At 44.2% G+C, this 10,129-nt stretch overlaps 1 protein-coding gene across 1 annotated transcript; it reads right to left on the bottom strand.

Annotated features, from left to right (window-relative positions):
* Positions 1 to 612: 612 nt before the first annotated feature.
* On the bottom strand, positions 613 to 5,986 carry GGCT (gamma-glutamylcyclotransferase). Its single transcript, XM_015854023.2, has 4 exons — positions 5,779 to 5,986; positions 4,702 to 4,847; positions 2,836 to 2,971; positions 613 to 1,498 (listed from the first exon to the last, which is right to left on the bottom strand). Exons 1-4 carry the CDS (start codon positions 5,890 to 5,892, stop codon positions 1,349 to 1,351), a joined length of 546 nt encoding a protein of 181 aa, XP_015709509.1. The 5' UTR covers positions 5,893 to 5,986; the 3' UTR covers positions 613 to 1,348.
* Between the last annotated feature and the right edge of the window lie 4,143 nt (positions 5,987 to 10,129).

The following is a 10,129-nucleotide window of genomic DNA, read 5'->3' as shown; positions in this document are numbered from 1 at the left end:
AGGCGGCTTCTTCACACAGCCCGCCATTCCTCCTCCTCTGAGGCACAGCCCTTCCCCATCCTGCATGGGCTCACACCGCTTTCCTCAGCAGGAGCCATCAAGTACCCACCATCGGTTCCCTCCGCTGGGGCAGCCAGGTGATTATTTAACATTTTCTTCTATACTACAGTAAAACACCCACTTCAGAGTGTCCAAGGAGCCCGGTAAGGGTAAAGCAAAACAAGCGACTGTGGCATTAAGGTGCTGGGCAGTTTGATTTTAGCCCTCTATACTGCAGTTGCATTCATGAGAAGTACAAAGTATAACAGAATCACAGAATGACCTGGGTTGGAAGGGACCTCAAGGATCATGTAGTTCCAACCCCCTGCCTGGCAGGGCCACCAAACATACACATTTACTAGATCAGGTTGCCCAGGGCCCCGTCCAACCTGGTCTTGAACACCTCCAAGGACGGGGCATCCACAACCTCCCTGGGCAGCCTGTTCCAGGGCCTAACCACTCTCCTAGTGAAGAAAGAGCCAAATAAAATTTCAGTTATGCCTCTACATCACCCACTTTATAGCTTAATAAGTGACACTGGTATTCCCAAAGAACACATTGCACAGGCACAGGGAGGTTTGGTAACTGCATTTTTATTTACTCAGGTTCAGACCAGACAATGCTAATACAAAAAGTACCATGTTTTACTGCATTTGCGGTACCTAGCATTAAGAACAGGAGTGAAAAAATACAGAGAAGACATGGTAAGTTTGCTACTTTTTCATTTTTTCCATCTAAGCTGTCACACAGTGACGCCAATTATATCTTACGGCACAGAAGAGAAGCCGTAGTTCAGTAGCTTTGCATCATACAGGCTTCCAGTTTTCCTTTGTCACCCTCAGACAAGGGGCTGCCACGTACCATAGATTGTGAAGTACTGTAAAAGTACTGTAAACCTTACAAGTGCCACCAGTTTTGCAGGAGATTGTCAGTACTGTGAGAAAAAGGCAACGTCTGTTCATCTCTGTTAATAGACAAAGCTATGACACAGATGCACTAAGATTAACTCACACGAGATTCAGTGTGAAGTACAGTGAAATCAGCAAGTCCTAGATAAACAACAAGACAGTTAAAAAAGTAGTTAAGAAATACAGCATTATCAAAAAATGGTTATTTAGAATCTGTTGGTAAATACAAAGTAAAGAAGTTGTCAATGTCAGTGTGCCTCCAGACTGCAAGTTATGTCTAATAGTTTACTGTAGATGAACAGCAAACTCATCTGTTCTTGATAAATAAAGAAACCGCTGATCAGCACAGTGAGGAGAAGGATCTAACTCAAGGTGAATGGCCAAGCAAGCACTGAATTATTCTATGCAAAATTTGTTTTGTTTGCTTTAATAGTAGCTTCAATTTCTTCTAGGATTGGCACCGGTCCTGCATAGTTATTAGTTTCAATAGCTTCTAATTTCTTCTGATACTCAGCTGGCAAGCCATTCTGTTTTGCACCCATGCAGATAACCTATGAAGAAAAGGAAAAAAAAAAAGACTTCAATTGTAATGTTAGTAACAACAGATCCCTCCAAACACTTACTGAAACAGAAAGAACCACTGAAGGCAACATGAGAAGTCCAGGGACTACCAAGGCTACCTAAGATTCTGAAACGCTACCAACATGCTCAAGAGTCCACAATGAAGTTGCTCATTCAGTTACTGAGATCAAATCTGAAGCACAACAGTGAATGCCTAGATAGGTTACAGGAGTAACAGAAATTAATACCTAGCTTAGTGAAAACAGATGCTTTAGTTGTTACTGCAGCTTTCCTTCTACATAAAACAAACAAACAAACAAAAAACAGCAAAAAATCCCCTGAGCTTTTAGTTCAAGAGAAACTCAGTGACTACAAGAGGAAAAGAGGAAGATGTAGGAGCCACACTAGCAAGCTGTCAAATAGGAGTGAAGGGGATGCATACAAAGACTTAGGAAGCTGACAGTACTGCAAATATTTACTCATGCATTCAACAGCCAGGATACCCAAGGATGAAGTGCCTAGAAGTGATTAACTCAAGAAGTACACAACAATAGAAATGCAGTCATTTCTTAAGAAATCCTGCGCCAGCAAAGCAGGTCTTTGCTGTGCTCCCAGAAGATAATTTGTGGGAGTCAGTTCCTTAGTTCAGATAGGAAAATGAGATATAACAGATCTGAGTCCTGTTTCTTTGCTTTTGGTTAAAAAACAAAAAGAAAAAGACAATGCTACAGTGATGGCTATTTGCAATTGCTAATAACTGCAGAATTCCAGACATGCAGTCATGCCACTCTAGGCTAGGTCCTCATCAGATCTCACAAGCTAAGCAGGTCAAGCCTGCTGTGTGACTGCATCATGTGTCTCTACAGTCAGCAAGTTCCAGAATAGTGCTGAAACACTTTCGCCTCACCAGCCACCAAGTGAGAACCATGCAGTGCCCTGTGGTGGTGGTAGAAATCCTGTGATGTACTCAGGATGCAACTGGAAAATGAGGCAGGTGAACTCATGTATTAGAAGATAGCCAGACTAGAAGCCAGGTACTGTGTTCTCCCCACAGAAGTTTCCCTCTGTCCTGGAACTATACTCCACTGAAGTGGAATATGTTATTTTTTTTTAGTTCCAAACAGAAAATAAAACTGATTTAGTACATCTTTATGAGCTGGCTGTCATCTGTAAGCATCATTACACTAGTACATTGCACAAGGATTAAGTTGTACCTTAACATTAGAATTACTCATGCCTTTCATCCACTGTAAATGAAGTACTTATTATCAGGACACAAGTACTGCATTATATATTTCTGCTCACTCTCTCCTGATGCAACACCCACCTTTTTATACTGTGGAGAAGGGGGACCACAAACATAGTCCTTCATCTGGTAGCTTCGACAGGTCAGAATCTTTCCTTCTTCAGCGTGGACATTAACTTCTATTGGGACATAAATGCCATCTTCAACTCCCTCTTGCCTAAAAATGACATATATTCCTTTCATGCCCAATAATCAATGTGTGAGTAACATCTTTCAAACTGTGCAATTAGCACAGCAGTTCAGAACACTGCTCTGCACTGTTATCTAACTTAAAGAAATAAAGCAAACATATTACAGTACTTTTTGTGCAAACTGCTTTCATATCCAAAAATTAGTTTCTACAGAAGAAATAGAGTTAACTTTTGGCATTTCAGCACCTTAGGAAAGATGACTAGCAGCTACCTTGTAAGACTACAGAGTATTGCTTGTGAATTAGTTACTGTGCAAGTGGTAATCTACAAGAGAAACTCAATCAAAGTTATCAGATTACAAATAATTAAACATTTGCAAAGTTTTATCTTGCCACTGTGCTACAATTGGATAAGAAGAAACTGGCACAACTCTTGCAATGAACATTCCAAAGTGAATAATCCAAGGCAACCTTTAATTTGTGCAAGACCTGTACAGTAACAAAGAGCTAATTCAGGGCAAATATACAGATATAGATTTTGTTTTTCTAACTGGTAAAATTCTGCTGCCTTAGGAAATTAAAAGCAAGTACAAAACTAGAGCTACCTTTTGATTTTAACCATTAGCATTTAGCTACCAATGGATGTCTGAAGAAACAGTAAGAGCTAAAGAAGTAATACAGAGTTCAAGGACAATGCTTTCAGGTTTAATGTTGTTATAGTTCTGTATGGAGCCAGAAGCTAAACTTGGTAGTTCTTGTGGGTTTGTTCCAACTGGGGATGTTCTATGATTCTTCTATCATTACAAAAGGCAACAATTCATCCTATTGCCATCCATTCCCAGTTCACAGTCTTGGCAGCAGTGAGGCAGCTAGGAAAAAGCCTCTTTTTGGTGAAGTTATAGCACTTAAGTCTCTAGCATCTTAGCTAGCATTAAAGGATATCCCCTCTCTAAAAAAAGTCAGGGATCTGCAATTCCATGGCATGTAAGCAACACTTTTTGAAGTTAAAATATGAAATACTGCTCCTAAAGGAGAGAATGTAGTGCTGCTATCAAAGCAGGTACTGCCAGACAGGATCTCTACCTGGTGAAGTTTATATACTTCAGGAAAGAATAATTTAGAGCATTTCAGTATGGGTCAGCAGGGGCTTGGTTCCTCATCCCCAACTGATGGGGAAGCAAGTAGATAAGAAAGTAGTGACATGTGAAGCTCCCACCAACCAGGCGCATTCTACCTAGATGCCTTCTTTGGGACTAGCACTCCCAAGTAAGACATGAGAGTGCTGACTGTGCCCCTTCTCATTATCTGGTCAACAGTTTGTTATCTTCCAGCTTCAGTGTAGGCAACAAAAAGCAAGTTGGAGCTTCAAATTTCATAGCCAACATTATAAGGACATACCTATGTAGCACAGCGCAGTCATAACCAAGGTTGCTATAGTACCAGAAGCAGGAGAACTATGTTAGCCTAATGCTTTTACCTAGTTTAATATGCCTTGCTTCTTTAGCTTCACTAGCCCAAACTTCTGCTGCAATTATTTGACAGTAATGAACTGCTCTGAACAAACAATCCTTGTGCATCACGAATCTCAAATATTTTAGAAGCCGTTACACATACTGTGGAGTGATCTGCACGTATTAAAATCCAAAGCATCTTCTTGATCGCAGCAAATCTTCCACACTGCTTCTCACAGAAAGTTACCTCTTACTTTTGAATTGCTCTCTAAAGTTAATAGAAGACAGCAAAGTTAAGTCACCTACTTATCCAGAGAACTTATATTGCTAGCGTTCAATTTCCACACTATTCCCCACACTTCGTCTCCAGGGCTCTGAACAATGGTAGCTGTACCTCCATGCCAGATAGAACTTGTCCTGCCTTGATGATGGCCAAAAGTGAGCTTAAAATCCTGCGAATGAAACCAATGCAGACAGTCAGTTCCTACTCCACATAAGACAGGGGCTGATCTGTTCTTGATGTTGAAAGGGGAGCTAAAGCACAGCCTATAAGTAGCCAGCTGGAGCCACGGGAGGAAGAACTGATAGTCCCAAAGGCATCTCAAAGGGATAGAAGTCAGCCTTTTTCATCTCTCCAGTGGGAAAAGGACAAAGGGGAGAGAGGCCTGCCAGAAAATACTGCTGGCAGCAGTCTCATCTGCACACACCTAACTATTAACTGACCATTTCTAGTGCTGGGAGAAAAGGGATAATAGCGAAGCTTCCAAGATAGGGAGCTCTGGGCCTTTTCCTCATTCTCCAATAGAAATGCCCAGTCATAAGATACCATCTGTGTATTTTCTCATGTCTTATGCTGTTTCATCACTCAATTGGAACATTCCTAGGTATCTTTAGTTTGAGACACATGCCTCCTTGACTGAACTCTACTCATAGATTGGCTGGGTTGAAAGGGACCTTAAATGTCGGCTGGTTCCAACCCCATGTTGATAAAAGATAAAACATTGTTTCAGAAACCAAGTACTTCTTTTTTCTTACAAATAATACCAAATGTTAGCATAGAGGCAAAATAGAACAACTTATTCTTGCATTTTCCCAGGGTCATTTTCACATCTGACCTCACAGGGGTCAGAGTTCCATTCCAACTTGTTAGACAAGGCGTAGCCCTAACCTAGCAGCACAGAATGAAAAGAGCAGCAAAACCAAAGCCTACACAGCCCCAAAGCTTTGGTTCCATATATCCGGGCTGTGATCAGCACTGATCTGCTGTAAGGACCCTGGACAAGGCCCTGCCGGTAGGGAAGCACACAGCTGGACCAAGGAAGCTCTCCCGCAGATCCCACTGCGCCCACAGATCTCTCCCCCCGCCTCCTGCCCCGCACACACCTGCAGGCGGCCCCGGGCGCAGAATGCCGCCGAGGGGTTGCGCAGCAGCAGCCTCTCCCGCAGCAGGTTGCTGCCGTACGCGAAGTACAGCACGCCATCCCCGCACACATCCATCGCCTCCGACCGGCCCCACCTGCCGCCTGCGCAGCGCCAGCCCCGCACCGCCTGCCTGGGCGGGGACTCCTCGCATCCCCGTCCGCTATGGGCGGTAGTGACGTGCTGATGGGCCGGAAGGTCTGCAGAGTTCTGGGCTGCGTCAACGTGGCCGGCGTGTAGAAGGATGTGCTTCTCTGCGCAAAGGGAGCTTGGTCACCCCGTGCACAGCAAGCACTCAGGAGCGTGTCTCACATTTGGGAGGCTCCCAAGGATAGGAAAGCTCTGGATGCCCGCTGGTGTTGTACATTGTCCATGGAGAGGATCAGCAAGGTTATTTGTGCCATAGAAGTAGGATTTCATTCCCATCAGGTTTTTATCCCTAAGTAAAATTTACTCCTGAGTCCCCTCATATCCCACTTAGGATTTTAGGGACCTGAAAAACAGTGAAACCTGCTGAAAAGTGAAACCTGCTGAAATATGTGTCAGTCGTTCACTGTGCCTCCCTGCCTCCTGGCTGTCACAGCATGAGCTTTAATTAATACTGAAAAAGAAAGAACTTGGAGGACTAATAAGTGCATCCGATGCAAATGAACCACTTGTGCAGTCCTCCCCACAGCTTTCCTCTCCTCCCCCAGGAGCCCTGGCAGGATGTGCTCTGTAATTAGTATATCGGTGAAATGGTCCCTATTTGCTGCAGGGCAGTTATTACGGCTGTGATAGCTTCTTGATATGATGTGCAAGGTCTGGGGGGCTGCTGAGATTATATATTCATGCAAATGAATGTATATGATGTTATAATGTGTTGTGATGTTGCTGTGCTCATTCCTTCCTTATAAAATAGAGACCATGAAATCCTGTGTGAGCGCAGCCTCCTGTCCCACCCTATAGAGTGACCTGAGGCTCCTGATGGCTCTGACCAGGGGGAGTATCCTTCATTCATTGCTTGAAATCTGGAGATGTGAAAAGGAGGAGATTGCTATTGCAAACTGATCCCAATGTGTGCAGTCATGGCATGCAGCTAGCTTTAGTCATTTTGGCTCATGCGCACATTGCTCTGCTCAGTACTTCAGGTACTTGCAGGTGTTTGACTTCAGCAACTAGTTTGAAGATCTTGCCAAACATTACATCAGCTTTCACATGACCTACTTCTGTACTTGTTCTTTTGTGCCATCCTCTCTGTAAGCACTTCTGTGCTGTTAACCTTCAGCCTGCAGAAGACGTTGAGTGGCTCCAGCCCCTCTGTGGGGTCATGTCTTGTAGCCACGTGCTTTCTGCAAAGCATCATCATGGTGCTTTGTAAGCTATGAAGGCAGCTATGGCCTGCTGGTGCTGAATGAATCCAAAGCCAGGATGTCTGAGGTTCAGGGCTTTGAGTGGGCTTGTTCCTCTGACAGAGCTCTTCTGCATCAGAACTTTTGTTGCCAGATGAGTGTCATTGATGTGAGGAGCACTCATGGCAGAAATTCAGTCCCAGAGCACATCTATTATTCACGTGGTTTGCAGAGTGCAGGGACTTACAGAAGTCCCATCCCAATGAGGCAGAGAATGGCTGATAAACAGGAGAATAACAGCATTTTCTTCCATGACACATGTGGCCCTAAGCATCTCTAGGGATGCACATTTGGTAGCTGATTGAAATAGGCTTATTTCATCTCTGCCCTCATAGGAAGCCCTGATTTTTATTACTTCAAGCAGTCAGGAATATATATGTATATATATATATTTTTTCAGCAAGACAGGGCAGGTCTTCATTCCTTCCTTAAGACTCACAGGAGAATTATGATGTAGGGAGGGAGAATCATCTTTGGAGCTGGTGTTTTGTGAGAATGTCAGTTGGTGCTGCTAGTGCTGGAAAACAGCGAGGTACATGAATTATTGCAGGTAGCGGCTGTCACTGATCGGGTCAGTCAGGACTGCATTATACACAGTGCTCCTATAACGCTCCACTGCATTCAACCGAGAGAGTAGTTTTTGATGAGTGCTAAGGGCATCTGACCACCAGGTGCCACTCTTGCTCCACAGGGAATAAGGGCAACTGTAAGGCCAGGAGTGGTTTGCAGGAAAAGCCAGAACAGGCCGACATCACTGGCTTTGTCCCTGTCTGGATTGCACCAGACATCATTCATTTTGTCCCTGTCTGGATTGGACTGCACAAGAGGTTTAGTAGTTGCTTTAAGCACAATAGTTACCCCTTCAATTTTGGCTGTGGAATTCAAGCTGAAGGTTTCTGCTCCTTAACTAGTCTGTTTCTCAAAAGCTGGTGCTGGGTGACTGACTGGAAAGGCTGGAGTTGGGATTATATTTAAGAGTATGATATGGATATGCTCTGAAAATTAAGTCATTTAAAGCAGTCTTGGCTACATGGTGCAGTAGCAGAGGTGGCTGAATCCTGTAGTTAGCACTGCAAATGCAGGTTATCTATATCAGCATGGCTGGGGAGGTCTGGACACCTTACTGTGTGACCTTCTATATGGAACTTGCTTCAGCAGAGGTTGGAGTAGATGATCTCCAGAGGTCCCTTCTAACCCCTACAATTCTGTGATTTTGGGCATAATTTTTGCCTATGAAGGTTTCCATAACAGGGAACAGAGTACTCAGTTCATTTAAGCGTGAGACCAGTGCCTTCTGGAGCTAAAGCCATTGACAGCCTTTCCAGGGCCCCTTGCATGCTTTGGTTTTCATGGAGAAAAGCAGGATTCCTATCTGCTTGCAACCATGAGAGCTGCCCTGCCAGTGTCCCCAGGGGATGACTTGTGGGATGCTGTAACCACTCTCATTTTTCATGATGAAGGGGGCAGAAAGGATTGATTTGCACTACTGTTGGTTTTCCAGTCTTGGCTGATGTTTGAGCCTGAGGCATCATGTGGACTTCACATACGACCATACAGAATCACAGAATCACAGAATTACCCGGGTTGGAAGGGACCTCAAGGATCATGTAGTTCCAACCCCCCTGCCTAGCAGGGCCACCAGACATACGCCTTTACTAGATCAGGTTGCCCAGGGCCCCGTCCAACCTGGTCTTGAACACCTCCAAGGACAGGGCATCCACAACCTCACTGGGCAGCCTGTTCCAGGGCCTAACCACTCTTCTAGTAAAGAACTTTCCCCTAACATCCAACCTAAATCTTCCCTCCTTCAACTTAAAACCATTTCCCCGTGTCCTGCTATTATCAGCCCTTTCGAAGAGTTTACTCCCCTCCTGGGAGTAAGTTCCCTTCAGGTACTGAAAGGCTGCAATGAGGTCACCCCGCAACCTTCTCTTCTCCAGGCTGAACAAACCCAACTCCCTCAGCCTGTCCTCATAGGGGAGGTGCTCCAGCCCCCTGATCATCTTTGTGGCCCTCCTCTGGACCCTTTCCAAAATATCCATATCTTTTTTGTACTGAGGGCTCCACACCTGGACACAGTACTCCAGATGGGGCCTCACAAGAGCAGAAATAAAGTCCAGTTTTCCTCTGGTTCTGCTTGCCCTTGCTCCCCTTTCCTTATCTCTACCTGATCTTAGATTACTCATTAGGCCTGTTTTTAAGATAGCCTACAACATCTTGCTCAAGGTCTCTAATCAAATCTCTTCCCATTTGAGTTCCCCACAGGCTTAACAAGCCCGACATTGCCTGTGTCTACTTCAGCTGGAGGCCTTTTTTTGTTTACTGGTTACTGCTGTTTACCTTTTCTTTTCCCAGATCATGAATAGAAATGTGAAACATAAGGTCATTGGGGGCTGCTAATTTCCAAATCCCAGAGCAAGTGATATCTGAAGAACAATTCCATTATGTGATTATGTTATTGTCCCTTACTAGGTTTTCGCAGGGAACTCATTCATCATAGAACAGCAGGTCTCAGCTTCCTGTAACACTCTTAAATCAATCTCGTGATATTGCTGAAACTTTATTTTAATATCTTCCACTGTAATTGCTTAATCATTTTCTTAAAGAAGCCATCCTGCTGTATTTACTAGCAATCAGGCTTTTCAAGAGATTACCTTTTTAGAACACAAGAGCTCAAAAAACCCACACTTCAATTCAGACATCCTGAAAAAGCAAGGAACAGAAAAACGTGTTTACGAATGTCAGCCTCACATTGAGACTGTCCAGTTCTTTGGGGTTTCTTGAGTGGTGAGTGAGGTGCTCCAGACAGGGCTGATAGGGGCAAGGTAGGGAACACAACATCCTTACTTGCATGGAGGGTAGCTATCCCACAGAGACTTTTACAAGCGTGTTTTCAATGTCCCTCTACTGATGTGCTTCCTGGA

The sequence above is a fragment of the Coturnix japonica genome, chromosome 2, assembly GCF_001577835.2.
Source record: "Coturnix japonica isolate 7356 chromosome 2, Coturnix japonica 2.1, whole genome shotgun sequence".
Taxonomy (NCBI): domain Eukaryota; kingdom Metazoa; phylum Chordata; class Aves; order Galliformes; family Phasianidae; genus Coturnix; species Coturnix japonica.
The sequence above is the reverse complement of the archived record's forward strand: the minus strand, read 5'-3'. Positions and strand labels throughout refer to the sequence as shown.

Bases quoted from the DNA above. Each gene is read 5' to 3' on its own strand.
- GGCT (XM_015854023.2), bottom strand. From the start codon at position 5,892: ATGGATGTGTGCGGGGATGGCGTGCTGTACTTCGCGTACGGCAGCAAC. The intron at 4,848-5,778 runs GTGTGTGCGGGG...TTTCATTCGCAG, and splicing joins GCGCCCGGGGCCGCCTGCAG to GATTTTAAGCTCACTTTTGG. The intron at 2,972-4,701 runs GTAGGTGACTTA...TGTCATTTTTAG, and splicing joins AATATAAGTTCTCTGGATAA to GCAAGAGGGAGTTGAAGATG.